Raw genomic sequence first — 21,318 nt, 5'->3', positions numbered from 1 at the left:
CGCAAATACCCCCGATACCGGAATAGAATACACCCCCCCCCCCCCCCGCCGACGCATCCCCGCTTCGATAATACGGGCGGGAAACATTACAGCATTCATTTGAATAGCTGTGGTCTTTCCCGCCCCGCCGCGTATAGACACTCCCCCTTGCTCGGGTGAACTGTCCAATCCCGAGCAAGGGGGAAGGGCCTATACGCAGCGCGGCACCAATCATTACAGCTATTCAAAGCTGTAATGTTCCCCGCCCGTATTAACCAGTCGGCGGCAGCGGGGATGCGGCGCGATGCAGGTAAGGGGGACAGGACATGGCTGCATATGGGGAGACATTGCTGGATATGGGGGGACATTGCTGGATATTGGGACATTGCTGGATATGGGGGGACATTGCTGGATATGGGGGGACATTGCTGCATATGGGGGACATGGCTGCATATGGGGGGGACATTGCTGCATATGGGGGACATGGCTGCATATGGGGGGGACATTGCTGCATATGGGGGACATGGCATCATCTGTGGGGGAGACATGGCTGCATTTGTGGGGGGGACATGGCTGCATTTGGGGACACATTTAAAAAAAAGTATTGGTATTCGGTATTGGCGAGTACTTGAAAAAAAGTATCGGTACTTGTACTCTGTCCTAAAAAAGTGGTATCGGGACAACCCTAGTAAGTACTGCTTAGATTGTAAAAAAAACACCCGATTCCCCTTGACAAAACGAGCCTCAATCTAATGTTAAAAAAAGATTTTCGGGTGAACCTCCACTTTAAGCAAAATATGGTCATGGTTTGTGAGGGATGGTTGAGTGCTTGGGGCATAAGTCCAATAACTTTTTAAAAAACATATACCCCTTAGGCCGCGTACACACGATCAGTCCATCCGATGGGGCCCACACACGATCGGTTTGGACCGATGAAAACAGACCTTCAGTCCGTTTTCATCGGTTTTGACCGATCGTGTGTACGCGGCCTTCCAGCTTCTGTTATTTCACAAATTCAAGATATTTGGCTTTACATCAACATCTGCTTCGTCGGTATGTTCAGCTCCTTCAGCCATACGGCCAACGAAAGGTTTTTCCTCCTTGTGCGTTTTTTGGTGTCGAAGTAGTTGCAGCTTCTTTTCGAACCTCTCCCCGCACTCTGAACACGTACATGGCTTCTCGCCCACATTACTGCGTTCCTGTATCACGAAGCCTAATTTACGAATGAAGCTTTTGCGCCATTCTGAGGTGGTACTTGGCCTTTCGCTTTTGTGAATCCGCTGGTGTATGGTCAAGCCTAATTTATTGTGAAAATACTTACCACACAGTGAGCATGAACATGGCCTCCTCCTCTTGCTGTGGCCCTCCATGTGTCTTAAAAGATAGGCTCTACTCATGAAGTACCTCCCACATTCTTGGCAATAGTGGAGATTCTTCCTGGTATGAAGTCTCTGGTGCTTAACCAGATTGATTCTCTTGATGAAGCACCTTCCACATTCGGAGCACTGATATGGCTTTTCAATGGCAGGGTGCTGTTCACACTTGTTGGCGAACCCCTCCCCTCCCTCCGAATGAGCAAACTCTGTGGTTTCCATGTCGCCTTCATGCTTCTTCTGATGCCGTCGAAGATTGGAGTTGCTGGCAAACTGCTTGCCGCATTTCGTGCAGGAGAAGGGATTCTTGGTCGCGTGGATTTTCTGGTGATTGGAGAGGTTTGATGCTTTGCTAAAATGTTTTCCACATTCGTCACAAGAGTACGGTTTGTCCTTAGTGTGAATCTTCTGATGCTCCTCAAGTTTCATCAGGCTGAGGAAACATTTGCCGCAGTCACGGCATGTGTAGCGCTCGGCTGCGGCATGAATTTTCCTGTGCCTACCAAGACCCGATTTTTGCTTAAAATGCTTCCCGCACTCGTTACACGAGAGTGGCCGATCTTTCGAATGGATCTGTTTCGACTTCTTAGGTTTCTTTGAGACGTCGGATGGGCAGTGTGTCCCGTCGACATAAAGTTCAATTTCAGCAGGGACCTCTTCCTCGCCTGACATGGGTTCTTCCTTGATGTGGACAGAGTTATATTGTACGGGTACTATAGTTGTGTATGTGCTAGGATATGATGGAAACTCTTGACATGGATTGGTTTCCTGTTTAATAGGGGTAGAGGTGTGCAGGTAACACTCTTCAGAAGTGGAAGAGCCAGCGTATGGAAGATTATCTTCTTCTTTGCATATGTAGGGATCGTCTTTAATGCGAACTGTTGTATACTCCATAGAGTCTACGTGGGAGGAAATATCAGACTGTGTATGGTGTTCTTCTTCACGCAAAAGAGGTACTTCGTTATTATCTCCTGCTGAACCTTCCGTACCACCTACAGAACTATTCGATTTAAGGGAAGGCAGATAACCTAGTTTTTGCAATAGTGCCCTTGCCTTTGCATTAGTAAGGGCATACGTGTGGTCCACAAGGGGGGTATACAACTTACCCATCCCCAAGGCGGAGTTCTCAATATTTCTAGATGTACCATGCATAGAATTTGTGTCCGTCTGCTTTTCAAAGTGTGTGAAATATCCTCCTTCATACAGAGTTGTCATTTTGGCAAGGTCTACATTTTGGTTATCTACTATGGTGTAGTTTGTAGCAGTTATAACAAGATCGTAATCTTCATCCATACCATATTGTGATGACATAGGGGACTGGCATGTGCTGCCTGGACTTCTAGGATCTGTTAAAAATATCAGGTAAAGAACAGATTTAAGTTTCACCTTTTTCTTTTATTTTCCAAAATAAAAAACACTTCAACATAAAAGCAAACCCCCACCCCTTCCTGAGGCTTAGAAAAATAATAATCTCTACCAGATGTATGAAGACTATCCAGTCTATTTCTTTCATATCTGCATATAAAATTTATGCCAATATGTTGATAAATATGTGTTTGTTTCAACAATAACCAACATGAGTATTCATTCCAATCTCTTTGTTGTCTATAGCATATAAAACGCCACACCGGATCTCCTGAGGAAACTCTATCGAGCGAAACATGTTGAGCGGTAGTGTCTGTAATTTTTTCCCCTTTAGAGAACAAGTGATTTTTGATATGGATGAAACATTGTTCTCATGTTTTTTTTCTTTGCAATCAAATTCAATTTTTTTATATTGTGTAAGTGAACTTTTCAGTCTCTATACATAACACCTTAAAAATCCAGAGGTTTGTTACCCCCCCCCCCCTTCTAATCTCTAGTTTATTAGGATGTGTGGTTTCAATTTGATTCCACTGTCTTGCCTTGTAAAAGCCTTTAAAAGACCACATTTGCCAAACCCTATTATAGATGTACTTTATAGCATAACTCCTAGCATCACTAAGCTAGGACATTGCTGTAATCCGGTTTCTTGTGTGGTACACTTGTGTTTGGAGGCTTGTCCAGGGTGAGGTCAGATAAGACCATGGCTGTGTGGGGAAGCCATACAACCTTAATCGGGCAGGCGCTGTTTATCATTTAGTTAAAGTTTTTAAAAGCACCCTTACCTGGTGATGAGAAGGACTGTTTTTATTTTTTTTAAAAGCCTATGGCGTGTGAAACACACCCAAAAAACTCCACCTGGTGCAGAAAAAATGTGCGCATACATAGAGAGTGTTCACAAAAACGTGCAGACGGGTGCAACGTCAAGTGGTCCTCCTGTGAAAAAGGACCCAAACCCTGATCCCCCGGGGCGTTAGGCTCCAGACAGGGACTGAGGTACAGTGGTCCGAGCAGCCGAAGCTGACACGGACCCAACTTCCTTGGAGGATCTGCCGAAACAGAACCCTCCCAGTACTAGTTGGGGCTCCCCCGAAGGGAGAACCCATGAGAGCAGGTGAACTAAGCCAGAAGGCCATGTCCACCCACTCCCGAGACGTTCAGGGCTGGCCCGAGGACCGGCACCCTACTAATCACACAGTGAACAAATGACATGCACAAACAAAAAAAGACAAAAAAAACGTGACAAACATAGGCTAATAAAGTGGGGGAAAGGGATAGTGGAGAGGAGAGTGAAGAAGTACAATGGCCAGGCCCTCCGGGCAGGCGCTGTTTATCATTTAGTCAAAGTTTTTAAAAGCACCCTTACCTGGTGATGAGAAGGGCTGTTGATTCTCCATCATATGGCGATACAGATGGTTGTGTCTACTTAAATACTCCCACTCCTCCAAGGCGAAGTAAACAGTGACATCCTGACACCTTATAGGAACCTGACACACACAATGATATAATCAGCATCCAGACACATCCCTTGTCTGTTACTGGATAATGTCCCATAATTCCCGGCACCGCTCACCTCTCCTGTCAGCAGCTCCGTGATCTTGTTGGTGACTTCTTGAATCTTGTTGTAGTTGTTTTTCTCAGATGTACTGAAGTAAGACGGGGACTCCATGTTGAGGCTTTTGTTGCATCCTTGTAACACATGGGAATGGCTGCTAACTTTTAATTGATCACCAGATTTCTTCATAATGATATAATCCTAGAAATTGAGAGATGCATATTAATAATACAGATCCCCCATCTCTTCAGCCATGTCACGTGACCTTTCTAGAAGTCTCCTAGCCTCTCCGGTCAAGTCGGTGCATTATTAGAAGAGATAAGCGTTTTGTCATATGACCCTCTGACTCCTCCTCACCTCTACGGTCAGCTACTTGTTTTATTATTGGTGGATAAAATTAATGTCATGTGACCCACCCGGAATCCCCCTCACCTCTTCAAATAGCAGATGGAGAATTTTCAGAGTTAGCTTTATTATTCTTTCAGTGATCTTATTTTTGCCATCATCCATGCTCATATATATCAAAAGGATTTTTTTCCTGTATAATCTGCTTTCACTCAAAGGTTACTTTAGAGCTCCATCTAGAAACCAAGAGAAGAATTATATCATAAGAAAGGCCAACAGTCCACTTTTTGTGAAGAATCAAATATCAAACAATAATTTAGGCGTTATAACAAAATATTTCTTATAGTGTTTTCTCATCCTGTAGTGATGACAATTGTAACGGTCAGGGGTTAACACCGTTTACGATATTCCATTCCACCAACCCAAGACAGCTTATCCGACACTCCACAATCCAGCAGACACGATCCATATGGATTTCCCCCCAGAATAACGAGACACAAGCTCTGTTCTCTGGTTCCAAACGAATGAAATATCTTAGGAGCCAGGCTTAAAGTGGAGGTTCACCCGAAAACTTAATTTTTAACATTAGATTGATGCTCATTTTGTCAAGGGGAATCGGGTAGTTTTTTTTAAATCGAAGCAGTACTTACCGTTTTAGAGAGCGATCTTCTCCGCCGCTTACGGGGTATGGGCTGCGGGACTGGGCGTTCCTATTTGATTGACAGGCTTCCGATGGTCGCATACATCGCGTCACGATTTTCCGAAAGTAGCCAAACGTCGGTGCGCAGGCGCCGTATAGAGCCGCACCGACGTTCGGCTTCTTTCAGCTACTCGTGACGCGATGTATGCGACCGTCTGAAGCCTGTCAATCAAATAGGAACGCCCAGTCCCGAAGACCATACCCGGAAGCGGCGGAGAAGATCGCTCTCTAAAACGGTTAGTACTGCTTCGATTTAAAAAAAACGACCCGATTCCCCTTGACAAAATGAGCATAAATCTAATGTTAAATTTTTTTTTAGGGTGAACTCCCGCTTTAAATAACACAATAGACAATAGAATGCAATCACAGCAAGCTTTCCACACTACAGCCAGGTAGCTGGAGGTGATTAACATCAATTAACATCTCAACAGTCTATGTTCCACATTGAAGGAGACACTCTCCTATTGACCTGTTGTGGTCAGAATTAACAACTTGTAATATTTCAAGATATCCTGCAATACATGAATTATCATTTCTGTCCCATATCATGTAATTCATGATATAATTTCTCAGTCATCCTATGCCCCTATTGGACATAGGATGACCCTAGACCCAAGAGTCATTAGTGAAGCTGGCACAGGAGTACCCCGCATCCTTCAAAAGTCTCTGGGTATCACGGGCCATTCCATTACAACAATAAATATATCACATTATCTTCTCTATATGTTTAATACATGAACATTTTTTTTTTAATTCAGCTGTTGGTTGCACCATTTGCTTGGTTCCCAAAGTCCAAATTTTGTAAGCATTGCTAGATGAGATTCCATACTAAAGAGGTCATGCTCCAGAGGTACTAAAACTCAACCAAGGACTGTCAAACTCCACCCACAAGACTGTTTCTTAATTAGGTTAGCACCCTAATGCCGCACACACGAACGGAAATTCCGACAAGAAAACCGTGGATTTTTTTCAGACGGAATGTTGGCTCAAACTTGTGTTGCATACACACGGTCACACAAAATTCCGATCGTCAAGAATGTGGTGACATACAAGACGTACAACGAGCCGAGTTCAATGAAGTTCAATAGGCAGTTTGGCTTATCTGCTTGATTCTGAGCATGTGTGTTTTTTAAATGCGTCGGAATTGCATGCAGACGATCTGAATTTCTTGTCGGAACTTTCCTTGTCGAAAAATTCGAGAACCATCTCTCAAATTTTTGTTGTCGGAAATTCCGACAGAAAAAGTCTGATAGAGCCTACACACGGTCGGAATTTCCGATCAAAAGCTCACATCGAACTTTTCTTGTTGGAAATTCCGACCGTGTGTACGCGTGGCATAAGAGCACACAAAGTTAGAGATTTGTCAGGAGCTCCCACGTAACTTTCTTCAGTTGAGTTATGTTTAGTATATATACCTTGTGCATCCTCCCAACGGACCTGAGATCATCTATGGATCTTGGAGCTTCAGTGAACACCACATGGAAGGAAAGTAGAATTTAATCACTGAAAAGATTATCCTCCTAGAAGTGATCTTTTAGTTTCTTGTAGGTACTTAAAAGTGCCATGGTCTGCCGACCTCATGGAGCAGTAATTAAAGGCCCCAAACCAATTGTTAAAAAAAAATTCAGCACTAACACGTTTTTCCCAGCAGCCAATAAGATTAAAACCTACCTTAAAAGTCTAAATGTTAATGGCGATACACCAGGGCACAAAATAAAATTCAACTACAGTATACGGGAAGTACAATCCCCATGACCCTGTGAAGTGCAATCTGGATTCTTGGTGCAGTGGCATTCTACTCAGTTGAGTTATACCTAGTATACCTTGTTTATATTTGGGTTCCTCTCAAAGGACCTGAGCTGTAGGATCATTTAAGGATCTTGGAGCTTCAGTGAACACCACATGGAAGGAAACAAAAATTCATCTGTTGAATATATATTATCCTCCTAGAAGTGATCTTCCAGTTTCTTGTAGGTACTTGAAATTTCCCCGGGTCTGCCCATCTGATGGAGCAATCATAAAAGGCCCCAAACTCGTTGTTAAAAAAAAAATTCAGTACTAAGACATTTTTCCCAGCAGCCAATAAGATTCAAACCTACCTTAAAAGTCTAAATGTGATTGGTAAAACACCAGGACAAGACACAAAATTCAACTATACGGGAAGTACACTCCCCATGGCCCTGTGAGGAGCTCTCTGGATTTTTGGTGCAGTGGCATTTTCCTCAATTGAGTTATACCTAGTAAACCTTGTTTATCTTTGGGTTCCTCGCAAAGAACCTGCGCTGTAGGATCATCTATGGATCTTGGATCTTCAGTGAACACCACATGGAAGGAAATTTGAATTAAACTGCGGATCTTCCAGTTTCTTGTGAGTACTTGAAAGTTCCCGGGTCTGCCCACCTAATGGAGCAATGGGTAATTTATGGATCTTGGATCTTCAGTGAACACCACATGGAAGGAAACAAAAATGCATCTGCTGAAAAGATTATCCTCCTAGAAGTGATCTTCCAGTTTCTTCTAGGTACTTGAACGTTCCCGGGTCTGCCCATCTGAAGGAGCAATTATAAAAGGCCCCAAACTCGTTGTTAAAAAAATGTCAGTACTAAAACATTTTTCAAGCAGCCAATAAGATTCAAACCTACCCTAAAAGTCTAAATATGATTGGTAATACACAGGACAAGAATTTTTTTTAACTATACGGGAAGTACACTCCCCATGACCCTGTGAGGAGCTCTCCGGATTTTTGGTGCAGTGGCATTTTCCTCAATTGAGTTATACCTAGTAAACCTTGTTTATCTTTGGGTTCCTCACAAAGAACCTGCGCTGTAGGATCATCTATGGATCTTGTAGCTTCAATGAACACCACATGAAGGAAAGAATTCAACTGCGGAACTTCCAGTTTCTTGTGCGTACTTGAAAGTTCCCGGGTCTGCCCACCTAATGGAGCAATGGGTAATTTATGGATCTTGGATCTTCAGTGAACACCACATGGAAGGAAACAAAAATGCATCTGCTGAAAAGATTATCCTCCTAGAAGTGATCTTCCAGTTTCTTGTAGGTACTTGAAAGTTCCCGGGTCTGCCCATCTGATGGAGCAATTATAAAAGGCCCCAAACTCGTTGTTAAAAAAAAAATCAGTACTAAATTTTTTTTACAGCAGCCAATAAGATTCAAACCTACCTTAAAAAGGTATAAATGTGATTGGTTACGAAAATAAGAAACAAAATTCAACTATACGCGAAGTACACTCCCCATGACCCTGTGAGGAGCTCTCCGGATTTTTGGTGCAGTGGCATTTTCCTCAATTGAGTTATACCTAGTAAACCTTGTTTATCTTTGGGTTCTTCGCAAAGAACCTGCGTTGTAGGATCATCTATGGATCATGGAGCTTCAGTGAACACCACATTTAAGGAAAGTAGAATTCAACTGCGGATCTTCCAGTTTCTTTTGCGTACTTGAAAGCTCCCGGGTCTGCCCACCCAATGGAGCAATTGTGAAAGGCCCGATGTTAAAAAAAATGCCAGTACTAAGAAGTTTTTTTACAGCAGCCAATAAGATTCGGACATGCCTTTAAAAGTCTAAATGTGATTGTGATACACCAGAACAAGTAACAAAATTCAACAATGCAGGAAGTACTCTCCCCGTGACCCTGTGAGGTGCTCTATGGATTCTTGATGCCATGGCATTCTTCTCAATTGAGTTATACCTTGTAAACCTTGTTTATCTTTGGGTACCTCTGAATGGACCCGACCTGTAGGATCATCTATGGATCTTGGAACCCTATTGAACACCACATGGATGGAAAGTAGAATTTAACCACTTAAACAATTATACTCCTCGTACTGATATTTCAGTAGATACTGGTAATCTCCTGGTTCTGCCCACCTCCTGGAGCACTTGTGAAATGCCCACAGCCTAATGTTAAAATTAAGTCAGTACTAAGACAATTTTCCCAGCAGCCAATAAGTTTCAAACCTGCTTTCAAAGTCTGAGGCCCCGTACACACGTCCGAGAAACTCGACGAGCAAAACACATCGTTTTGCTCGTCGAGTTCCTTGTGAAGCCGCCGAGGATCCCGAGTTTCTCGTCGGTTTCCTCAGCCAAAAGTGTACACACGACCAGTTTTCTCGGCAGAATACGGCTCCCATCGGGTTTTTGGCTGAATTCTGCCGAGAAACTCGGTCGTGTGTACGGGGCCTGAAAGTGAATGATGGAACACCAGGACGGGAAAGAGGAAATTCCACCATGCAGGAAGTACAGTTCTCACGACCCTGTGAGGATTCTTGCTGTTGTGGAACACAACAAACATCTCAGATTAGGGTAGATAGACTAAGAGTAAACCTCATGTCTTTGGCCCAGTACATTTTCTGTATAGAAGCTAAGTTAGTGCTTTCATTGGTTTTCTGGAATTGCTCTTTAAAAGACAAAAATTTAAAAAATAGGCATTGCGAAATCTTGTGTGCAATGGTTATGTGCAAAGGATCAGCAGCAAAGATACTATGCATATACAGTATGTAAAGGAAATAGTGTATATAGTAAAATAATACCGGGCCTATAGCAGCTCCATCTGCAGTAATAGCTCTCCTTTCTATCCAGCTGCATGTGAATGAACTGGAAGTTGATGTTTAGCAAGTGAACTCTTCCTGGCTTTGCGTTTCAGCAGTCTTGTTGCGTGTTCCCCTGCAGGATGAGCTCTTCTACTGCTGGAGGACGACAGAATAGTATCGGTGCCACCTAGCGTTCATACCAGGCATTGCTTGTAGGTTTTCCGTAGTCCTTTTAGTATTCTTAGGCCTCGTACACGCGATAGGTTAACCAGAGGACAACGGTCTGAAGGATCGTTTTCATCGGTCCAAACCGATCGTGTGTGGGCCCCATAGGTTATTTAACCATAGGTTAAAAAAAAGCCAACTTGCTTTAAAATTAACCTATGGATTCCTAACCGGTAGGTCAAAACCGATCGTTAGTAGGCACGACCATCGGTTAAAAAACCCATGCATGCTCAGAATCAAATTGGAAGCATTGAACTTCGTTTTTTTCAGCACGTTGTTGTGTTTTACGTCACCGCGTTCTGACACAATCGGTTATTTAACCTATGGTGTGTAGGCGTGACGGACTATCAGTCAGCTTCATCGGTTAACCTAAGACAACGGTCCTTCAGACCGTTGTCCTCTGGTTAACCTTACGTGTGTACGGGGCTTCACTTGTTCATATATAGAGTGCCTTCGAAAAAGTATTCATACCCCTTAAAATTTTCCACATTTTGTCTGATTTCAACCAAAAACCGAAATGTATTTTATTGGGATTTTATGTGATAGACCAACACAAAGTGGTACATAATTGTGAAGTGGAGGGAAAATTATAAATGTTTTTCAAATTTATTTTACAAATAAATATGTGAAAAGTGTGGCGTGCATTTGTATTCAGCCCCCCTTTACTCTGATACCCCTAACTAAAATCTAGTGGAGCAAATTGCCTTCAAAACTCGCCTAATTGGTAAAGAGAGTCCACCTGTGTGTAATTTATTCTCAGCATAATTACAGCTGTTCTGTGAGGCCCTCCGAGGTTTGTTAGAAAACCTTAGTGAACAAACAGCATCATAAATGCCAAGGGACACCAGACAGGTCAGGGATAAAGTTGTGCGAAGTGCAAGTTGGACCCCCTAATTATGATTTACTTTGTCCCCAGGCATAGTACATTGTACTCACATTTGCTATACCTCTTGGAGTAAGGGCAGTCCAGACCTTTAATTTATTTCAAGGAAGGGGGGTAGGGTTTGGAGGAATACCAAACCAAGCATCTTCTTGAAACAGTCTTTGCATGGAGCTCAAACTTCTGCATACAACAAATGGAAATTAGCATCCATAACTCAGAGGTTCCTGGGCTTTCCCTGTGGCAGGTAATTACAGCAGTAGACCAGTGGTGGTTCAGGTGTTACTCCAATATTCAAAGCAATATCTCCAACAACTAGCTACTATCAACTCTGGTAAAGCCAGTGGAGGCTCCAGTGATATCTCTGGTAGCAGCTAGATCAGCATAGGTTTGGTCCTTTGTTAAAGTGATTCTAAAGGCAGAAGGACTGAGCCACACTCTCGTGTGTCTCATACATGGTGGATCAGGAGTGAGCAAGCGGCTTGCTATGGGGCAATCAGCAGGGGGAAGAGCCCAGAGTTCCAGCAGGAGACCCGAGAAGAGGAGGATCGGGACTGCTCTATGCAAAACCATTAAACAGAGCAGGTAAGTATAAGACCTGACTTGCCGATGAAGTGTGGCCTTACCTTCAGGTTAGCCATGATTAAGCACTGACCGCAGTGTGAAACGCGTAGGATGCTATCTCCACTGTTTTGCTGTACTTTGTAGTGCATTTGCCATCTTTTTTTAAATAAAGACAACCCAAGGGTTTTTTGGAAGTGCGGCTGTCCATTCTTCTAGCCTTTACAATTTGCTTTGTGCATTGCCGGCACTCCTGGTCTCCTGAGAAGCTATTAATTGTCCAGCATACCCACCTGGAGCGGTAACTCCATTCTCCTCTTACAAAGTTGCACTGGCTCTTCTCTTTCTCAGTGTGCATTGGAAACTGCAGCCTGCCTCATTTCCTGGCTGTAGGACATCATGCATCATCTAGGTATTTCCTACCTAGCTTAACTATATCTGACTTGCCCCTTCCATTTATTGGATTTTACGTCTTTCAATCATGAAGACTCAAAATGTCAATAGTGTGTTGCTGGGAAGGGGAAAGGCAGAATCAGGAAAGCCGTATATCAGTAGAATAATACTATAGTTTTAGTGAACGAAATAGCCTGGTAGGGCAGTGAGGTCACCAATTCTGTATATAGCATTTATGACATTCTTGTTCCATCAGGCTTGCATGGACTGTCCACTTGGATCATAGATATTGTTTTTCATCTAGGAACATGCTGTTCTAATATGAGTAGATGTTTCCTGGGTATGATGCATGAATGTGAGGATGTTCTACAACTGAGAGCTTTTAATTCTTAATTTTAATAGATACAGTCCAGGTATAATGTAAAGCTGTGGACATGTCGGGATTGTGGAGAACTTCTTCAGGTGAGAAACTCTTGTTGTGAATGATGGAGGCTGGGTATGATGTATGGATGTAGAGATGTTCCTCAAATGAGAGAGGCTTGTTGTGAATATGAGTAGATCGAGGATGGTTATGGTGTACGAATGTAGAGATGTTCTTCAGCTGAGAGAGGCTTGTTGTGAATATAAGTAGATGGAGAGTGGGTATGATGAGGTACGGATGTAGAGATGTTCCTTCAATGAGAAAGGCCTGTTCTGAATATGAGTAGGTAAAGGATGGGTATGGTGTACGGATGTGGAGATGTTCTTCAGCTGAGGGAGGCTTGTTCTCAATATAAGTAGATGGAGAATAGGTATGATGTATGGATGTAGAGATGTTCATCAAATGAGAAAGGCTTGTTCTGAACATGAGTAGATGGAGGATGGGTTAGGCCCCGTACACACGTCCGAGAAACTCGACGGGCAAAACACATCGTTCCTTGTGAAGCCGCCGAGGATCTCGGCCAGCCAAGTTTCCTCATTGACTAACGAGGAAATAGAGAACATGTTCTCTATTTGGCCCGACGAGTTCCTCGTCAGTTTCCTCGGCCAAAAGTGTACACACGACCGGGTTTCTCGGCAGAATACAGCTCCGATCGAGTTTCTGGCTGAATTCTGCCGAGAAACTCGGTCGTGTGTACGGGGCCTATGGCGTATGAATGTGGAGATGTTCTTCAGCTGGAGGCTTTTACTGATTAGAAGTAGATGGAGAATGGGTATGATGTATGGTTGTAGAGATGTTCATCAAATGAGAAAGGCTTGTTCTGAATATGAGTAGATGGAGGATGGGTATGGTGTATGAATGTGGAAATGTAAAACCTGAGCTCTTGACAGCTGATGTAAGGGGGGTAGGGTGCTTTAGACATCTAATCCTACAGATACAACTGGCCCTTTGAGGGCAACCATAATGCTGATGCGGCCCGCTATGAAAATGAGTTTGACACCCCTAATTTAAAACGAAAAAAAGTTTTGGCAATAGATTCACTTTATTGTTTTCCAGCTTACTCAGTTGTAAATGACTTGTAAAACAAGATTGCCCTCTAAAATTCTTTCTAAACCCAAAAGGCCATAAAGTTCTCCAATTTTCTAAATCCTTCCATAACCTGTCTGGCTCGCCAACAATTTTTTAGGAAAAAATAGGATAACTACTTTGTGGTGCTTATAGAACTGGGAGTGACTAGAAACAAATGGGAATATTCTGAAATGAAATAAAGAAGGGAATTGGCTGCTAGGGTCAACAAGTCTATTTCCTTTAAGTCTCAGATTCTTTTGGTTTGAGAAGTTCAGACAGCCAACCTGTCATGCTCTTCATCAGAAATGTTCCTTGCCTCTGGCTCGCCAACTGCATTTCCTCCCCCTGCATGAATCTTCTGATGTCGAACGAGTTTTGCTCGCCAAGTAAAACCTTTGCCACACTCCAAGCAAAAGTAAGGCCGTTCCCCAGAGTGGCTCTTTCGGTGGTTGCACAACTGAGAGTTGCTGGCGAAGCGCTTGCCACATTGGGCACATGAAAATGGCTTCTCTCCTGTGTGGACTCTCATGTGTCGGCTGAGGTAGGAATCGCTGATGAAACATTTTTCGCACTCGGGGCAAGAAAATGGCTTCTCCCCTGTGTGAATTCGTTGGTGGATAATGAGGTAGGTGTTGGTACCAAAGGACTTTCCACACTCTGAACAAGAGTACTGCTTATCTCCCGTGTGGCTTCTCTGGTGCTTTATCAGATACGATTGGCTAATAAAACGTTTCCTGCACTCCGAACATGAAAAGGGCTTTTCTCCGGTGTGGGTGCGACCATGGATCACAAGATCAGCTTTATGGGTAAAAGATTTCCCACACTCAGAGCAAACGAATGACTTGTCCCCCGAGTGTATCCTACGATGTTTCATGAGGTATAAGCTTGTTGTAAAACCTTTCCCGCATTCTGGACAGGAATAAGCCTTCTGACCGGTGTGGCCACGCTGGTGTCTAACCAGTTCAGACTTGGAGTTAAAGCAACTGTCACATTCATAACAGAAGAAGACCTTTTCCCTTGATGGTTGGGCATCATAATCTCCAGTCCTGGATATACATGAGGCAACGCCTTCCGGCTGAGGAGCATCTTGCTCTTCCAACCCTCTGGAAAATGGCTCTTCCGAAAAAGGACTATAATTTGAAGAGTGTTGGATGTGAGAGGTGTCAGAACAAATTAAATGTTCTTCATCCGAAGAACAGGTTTCCTCCTTGATACACACAGTTGTAAATTGTACTGGGCCTGATGGGGTGGAGAGGTTAGAGTATGTGATGTCCACTTTACTTTTGGATGCAGGTTGGACTCCATTTGAGGTTGTAGAGTGGTTAGTGTGTGGGGGATCAGCTTTAGCTGAGAGAGGTTCTTCCTTAATATAAGTAGATGGAGATTGTGTATGATGTGCCATTTTGTAGATATTAGGCTTTGGGATATGTTCCTCAGCTGGGAAGGATTCACCTTTACCATCAGTAGATGTTGACTGTGTGTGAGGTGTGGGCGTGGAGGTGCAGGAGGGAATTTGTTCAGCAGAGAGAGGTTCCTCTTTAATAGATACAGAAAAACAATGTGCATGAGGTGTGAAGATGTCAAAGTCCAAGAGATGTTTTGAAGCTGAGAGGGGCTCCTCCTTCACATGGGTAGATGTAGACTGCATATCACATGGGGTTATGGGGACATGAGAGCATAGGAGCGGTTCTTCTTCCTCCTTAGCCGAAAACTATATGAATCGTGTGTGATCTGGTGGTGTGGAGATGTCACATCTTGGGAGCCATTCTTCTTCCTCTTGACACGTAGTCGTGGCCGTGTCGATGTTCCCTGGAGTATGGGTCATACTTGGATCTTTCGTGAGGAACATTTGCCAAGCTGGAGATAGCAACTCTCTTTTTTTCCCCACAATCCGGCAGTGTAGTAATACAGGAGGGGCATTCTCCGGATATTACATCTGCTGGAAACACAGACACGGCGGTGACAAGACGTAAATATGAGGGATGAACCTACACAGTTAAAAACAAGCTCAAATTTCCACACGTTACAGTTTTCTGTGTCAAGAGCCATAGCTCCTGCCCCCGTGTGCCTCAGCATTTGCAAAGGAAAAGTACGCATTCATCCATATGCGGAGATCCATATCTAAGGCCCCGTACACACGACCGGTTTTCTCGGCAGAATCCAGCAAGAAACTCGATGGGAGACGTATTCTGACGAGAAAACCGGTCGTGTGTACACTTTTCGCAGATAAACCAGTCGGGAAACTCGTCAAGCCAAATAGAGAGCATGTTCTCTATTTCCTCGTTGGGCAATGGGAAAATTTGTCTCGACGAGTTTTCTGACAGCCGAACAAGGAACTCGACGAGCAAAACGATGCGTTTTGCCCGTCGAGTTTCTCGGTCGTGTGTACGGGGCCTAAGCTGTACTACAGAAGCTGTCCGCCTCATTACTGGAGAAGCTGTCTGGAGTTACACCAAGCAAAATGGGGGCCCCCAAGCACCCCCCCCCACACGCAAAGCCTACGTTAGCGCTACACTAATTTTTAACTCCCATGTTCTTACTCCCCCCCCTCCCTAGTCCCTATGTGTTTGTCTATTCTCACCTCCCCTTTTTCCCTGTAGGCTGTCGCTGTAGCGTGGCCGAGCCCCTTTTCCTCCTCTTGGTCCGGTGTTCTATCATTATGGGTCCCCAGTCCCCTCTGAAAGGAAGTGAGCACTCAGCGTGCACTTGCTGTCAGTCTGCCCAGGAACAGGAAACTGAATCTCCTGTACACCGCGTGGTACCCGGCCGCACTGACAGGACTCCAGGAGGAAGGAAGAGGAGCTCAGCCACGCTACAGCCTGGGAAGGGGAAGTTGGGGGCCCCAGGCCAGCTCGGGGCCCCAAGCAATTGTTTGTTTTGCCTGTCCTGTAGCGACGGGCCTGATGATGGGTGTAATGTGACAGACTCACCCGGGACATCCCTGGACCCTCTTATGTCTAAAATGTCCACTAGGGGCATAGGATGACTGAGAAATTATATCTTGGACTACCTGAGATGGGATTATTATGTAATTATTATCCACAATATATTCCAGGATATCTGTAAAGAACTATTTACTGTTTGTTGAATCTGAACTCAATGGGTTAATTGTAAGAGTGACTCATTCATATGTTCATATGTTGGCACACATAATCGACCCAGCTATTGTGTGAAGATGTCCTGTGTTTACACTTATGATAATGTGTATTGTATAGCAGGTGAGCGGAGACGTGACGTCTACCCTGAAAGGTCATATCTATGAGTCGCCTAGTCTGGGTAAATGATTAGTTAATTAGCTCATGTCAATTTATGTTCTGGTTACCCCCTCTTTAAACTGTATATAAGGTTGTATTCTTGGTTCCATGTTCAGCAGACAAACTAGTTTCGTCTGGTTGTGCGCTTGAGAGCAGCTGGAATATCTGATATCTATATCCAGACTGATAGGAAGCGGTATATGACGGAAGCACTCAAGCGGAGTGTGGGACGTTCTGTTACAATGGGAATTGTAGTTCCTGAACAACTGGAGGGCCATAGTTTGAAGACCCATGGAGTGGAGTATACAAAGTACAGTGGCTATGACATGTTTCGGAAATAAGCGCTAACCACTTGCTGACCGCCCTATAGCAGTTTTACTGCTACAGGGCAGCAGCTCTGCACCGGATCATGTATATATACGGTATACTGCACTTCCGCCAGCAGGGCCGCCAGTGGGCCGCTTCTGCTGTGATTATTCACAGCAGAAGCCAATCTGCGAGTGCCAGGCACTCAACGTCTTCCGGCACCCGCCGATCATCGGGCAGAGACTTATGCCGCGTACACACGACCGTTTTTCATGTTATGGAAAAAAACAAAGGCCCGGATTCAGAACGAAGTTACGCTGGCGTATCTATTGATACGCCGCGTAACTTCTAGGATGCGCCGGCGTATCTTTTTTCTGTATTCAGAAAACAAGATACGCCGGAATTTTGCTAAGATCCGACTGGCGTAAGCCTCTTACGCCGTCGTATCTTAGTTGCATATTTACGCTGGCCGCTAGGTGGCGCTTCCGTAGATTTACGCGAGGAATATGCAAATTAGGTAGATACGCCGATTCACAAACTTACGTACGCCCGGCGCATTTTTTTTACGTCGTTTACGTAAGGCTTTTTCCGGCGTAGAGTTACCCCTTATAAAGCAGGGGTAAGTCATGTTATGTATGGACGTCGGAAACGTACAAACAGCATCGTATTTTACATCGTTTGCGTAAGTCGCTCGCGAATAGGGCTGTTCACTTTGAAAGCATTGACAGTTTGCGGCGTAATTTGGAGCATGCGCACTTGGAAACGTTCACGGACGGCGCATGCGCCGTTCGTAATAAACGTCAATTACGTGGGGTCACAAGTAATTTAAATAAAACACGCCCACATCATCCACATTTGAATTAGGCGGGCTTACGCCCGCCCATATACGCTACGCCGCCGTAACTTCGGGCGTAAGATCTTTCAGAATACACTACTCGCCTGACTGAGTTACGGCGGCGTAGCGCATATGAGATGCGCTACGCCCGCAGAAAGATACGCTAATCTTTCTGAATCTGGGCCACAGTGTTTCTCGATGTGATTCCTCTCAAGCCTGCCTTGCCTACACACGATCGTGAAAAAAAAATGCTTGAGCAAAGCGCGGTGACGTACAACACGTACGACGGCGCTATAAAGGGGAAGTTCCATTCAAATGGCGCCACCCTTTGGGCTGATTATGCAAATTTTCCTTCTCATAACTTGCTTCTAAGCATGCGTTTTTTTTTTCCCCGTCGTACACACGACTGTTTTTCACGACGTGAAAGACGACGAGACAAAATAGAGCATGTTCTACATTTTTAATGCCCATTTTTCTCGTCGGGAAAACGGTCGTGTGTACACGGCATTAGAACGAAGCTCTGCCCATTTAAACAAGGCAGATCTCCATTCTGACAAAGGGGAAGGGATGGATTTTGTTTCCCTGCAAAGCAGGGACTAAAATCCATCTCTTCCCCTAGTAAAAGCAGCACATACAGTACAAAAAAACACTGGCTAGGCACACATGTAACCCTTTGATCTCCCCTGGTGTTTAACCTCCTTCCCAGCCAGTGTCATTAGTACAGTGACAGTGTATATTTTTAGCACTGATAACTGTATTAGTGTCACTGGCCCGGATTCAGTAAGATTTGCGCATAAATTACGGAGGCACAGGGCAACGATTTTGCCCTGCGCCCCCGCAAATTTGCGCCGCTGCCCTCGATTCACGGAGCAGTAGCTCCGTAAATTGCGAGGGCGCGCTGGCAAAATTGCCTGGCGTAAGCGCGCGCAATTTAAATGATCCCGCAGGGGGCGGGAATCATTTAAATTAGGCGCGTTCCCGCGCCGATCGTAAAGCGCATGCGCCGTCGGGAAACTTTCCCGACGTGCATTGCGGCAAATGACGTCGCAAGGACGTCATTTGCTTCAAAGTGAACGTGAATGGCGTCCAGCGCCATTCACGAATCACTTACGCAAACGACATGAAATTCAAATTTCACGACGCGGGAACGGCGGGTATACTTTAGCATTGGCTGCCCCTACTATTAGAAGGGGCAGCCTTACGCTAAACACGCCGTACGGAAACTCCGTAACTTGCGTACGCAGGGCCCGCGCAACATTGTGAATCGGTGTTAGTATGCAATTTGCATACTATACACTGATCACAATGGGAGCGCCCCTCTAGCGGTCATCGCAAGAATGCAGCCTAAAATCTGCGTGGCATAAGAGCCTTATGCCAGGCAGATTTTAGGCTGCAGTCGGCGTTACGATGTTCCTGAATCAGGAGCATTCGTAACGCCGGAGCAAGTCAGCAATTGCGCTGCGTAACTATGGTTACGCAGGCGCAATTGCTCTCTGAATCCGGGCCACTGATTCCCACGAAGTGTCAGTTAGTGTCTGATTGTCTGCTGCAATATCGCAGTCCCGCTATGAATCGCTGATCGCCACCATAAATGTATACAATAGTTTGTAGATGCTATAACGTTCCCATAAACCAATCAATATGCGCTAATTGGGATTTGTTTTACCAAAAATATGTTGCAGAATACATATTGGCCGAAATTGATGAAGAAATTCGATTTTTTTTTTACGTTTTTTTCCATTGTATGTGTTTTATAGCAGACAAAAAATATTGGCCCAGATTCACAAAGCACTTACGCCGACGTATCTCGAGATACGCCGCGTAAGTGTAAATATGCGCCGTTGTATCTATGCGCCGTGCCCACAAAACTAGAAAATGGGCTTCTTCCGACCGACGTAACTTGTCTATATATCGTGGGCGCATATTTACGCTGGATGCATTTGCCGCTCCTATTGATTTTCTATGCACATATGCAAATGAGGGAGATACACCGATTCACGAACGTACTTGTGCCCGGCGCATATATTTTGCGTAAGTCGTACGTCCGGCGTAAAGTTATTCCCCATATATGAGGCACAACTCATGCTAAGGTATGGACCAGGGAACACAGCCGTCGTATTTTACGTTGTTTACGTAGTACGTGAATAGGGCTGGGCGTAGGTTACGTTCACGTCGTAGGCAGTGATCCGTCGTATCTTAGGCAGTTGTTTCGACGTGATTCTGAGCATGCGCACTGGGATGCGGCCACGGGACGGCGCACGCACCTTTCATTTAAAGTACTTCTATGGCGCTTGGCCCATCATTTGCATGGGGTCACGCCTCATTAGCATGGCTCACGCCCACATCCACCTACGCCGGCTTACGCCGAGGAAACCCAGCGTATCTTTAAGAGCGAGTTGGAGCAAGTGCTTTATGAATCCAGTGCTTGCCTCTGTGCGCTGCGTCGGCGTAGCGTATATTAGATACGCTACGGCGAAATAAATATGCGCGGATGTATGTGAATCCGGGCCATTGTGTTTTTTTCAAAATTGTCTGTATTTTTTTGTTTATAGTGCAAAAACCGCAGAGGTGATCAAATACCACCAAAAGAAAGCTCCATTTGTGTGGGAAAAAAGGACATCAGTTTTATTTGCATACAGCGGCGCACGACCGCGCAATTGTCAGTTAAAGTTACACAGTTCCGTATCGCTAAAAATGGCCTAGTCATGAAGGGGGTAAATGGTTAATCCTAGCCTATGATTAAGACTTATTGACGAAACACGTAAGCCACTGATGTAATAAAGTGACTTTTTTTCTAATTAGATTTATTTTTATAACAAATTAAAAAAAAAAAAAAAAAAGGGAGAAAAAACATAACATAAATTTACACAAAAAAACAAAAAAAAATCATGGTAGGAGATTTAACCCTTTCATATAAACCCCCCCAAAAAAACAAACTCCTATATTTAATTTACGTACATACGATCGCGCCATATCTAATAGAGTGTTACCCGTGATGTATGGAGCACCCCCCCGCCGCGACTCTCACCCAATGGCGGAAGGGGAAAGTTCTGGTGATTGTTCCTTCTCTGACGCGGGGCGGACGCGCATTTCTCGCACGCTGAACATTTTTTTTCCTCATGTATTGATCACATATGCCTTCGTTATCGCGAACAAAACAAAAATGATGACAATTTGCGAACAATGCGTCGCATCGCCTTCATTATTGGTTGATTCTACATTAATAATAAGATCAGCAGCAATAATGATAAAAAAAAAACATCACAATGTCTCCTCACCCTTATTACCTCTTCCTGGCGAATCTATTCAGCATCACAAAAGCGATTTATTTCCACTTCTAGTAACACGGAGGACATTTAGGAGAGACTTCCGTCACCTGGACTCTTGTTTCAGCCGCTAATCACCTCAGGCTGGCTCACGGGGCTCCGACAAAATGGCCGCCTCTTAACTCACCCTGCAGACACGCTTTGTACGGTTTCTGTACGCAGAAAGGCTTGTGCTCTAGCGTGGTGAC

At 44.5% G+C, this 21,318-nt stretch overlaps 2 protein-coding genes across 4 annotated transcripts; both read right to left on the bottom strand.

Moving 5' to 3' along the window:
- Positions 1–895: 895 nt before the first annotated feature.
- On the bottom strand, positions 896–21,276 carry LOC120909358 (zinc finger protein 70-like). 3 transcript variants are annotated; one of them, XM_040321109.1, is made up of 5 exons: positions 21,083–21,276; positions 4,702–4,850; positions 4,288–4,470; positions 4,081–4,201; positions 896–2,698 (listed from the first exon to the last, which is right to left on the bottom strand). In XM_040321109.1, exons 2-5 carry the CDS (start codon positions 4,783–4,785, stop codon positions 987–989), a joined length of 2,100 nt encoding a protein of 699 aa, XP_040177043.1. In that variant the 5' UTR covers positions 4,786–4,850; positions 21,083–21,276; the 3' UTR covers positions 896–986. The 3 variants fall into 3 exon arrangements, with proteins under 3 accessions (XP_040177043.1, XP_040177044.1, XP_040177045.1); XM_040321110.1 differs by having other exon boundaries at positions 21,092–21,276; XM_040321111.1 differs by lacking the exon at positions 21,083–21,276 and adding an exon at positions 9,862–10,082.
- LOC120910489 (oocyte zinc finger protein XlCOF7.1-like) lies at positions 13,681–15,057 on the bottom strand. Its single transcript, XM_040322246.1, has one exon. It carries the CDS (start codon positions 15,055–15,057, stop codon positions 13,681–13,683), a length of 1,377 nt encoding a protein of 458 aa, XP_040178180.1.
- Positions 21,277–21,318: the final 42 nt, after the last annotated feature.

This window comes from Rana temporaria, chromosome 8 (assembly GCF_905171775.1).
Source record: "Rana temporaria chromosome 8, aRanTem1.1, whole genome shotgun sequence".
NCBI lineage: Eukaryota > Metazoa > Chordata > Amphibia > Anura > Ranidae > Rana > Rana temporaria.
The sequence above is the reverse complement of the archived record's forward strand: the minus strand, read 5'-3'. Positions and strand labels throughout refer to the sequence as shown.

Bases quoted from the DNA above. Each gene is read 5' to 3' on its own strand.
- LOC120910489 (XM_040322246.1), bottom strand. From the start codon at position 15,057: ATGCAGTCTACATCTACCCATGTGAAGGAGGAGCCCCTCTCAGCTTCA.
- LOC120909358 (XM_040321109.1), bottom strand. From the start codon at position 4,785: ATGAGCATGGATGATGGCAAAAATAAGATCACTGAAAGAATAATAAAG. The intron at 4,202-4,287 runs GTGAGCGGTGCC...TGTGTGTGTCAG, and splicing joins CGGAGCTGCTGACAGGAGAG to GTTCCTATAAGGTGTCAGGA. The intron at 2,699-4,080 runs GTAAGGGTGCTT...TATTTTTAACAG, and splicing joins ACAGCCCTTCTCATCACCAG to ATCCTAGAAGTCCAGGCAGC.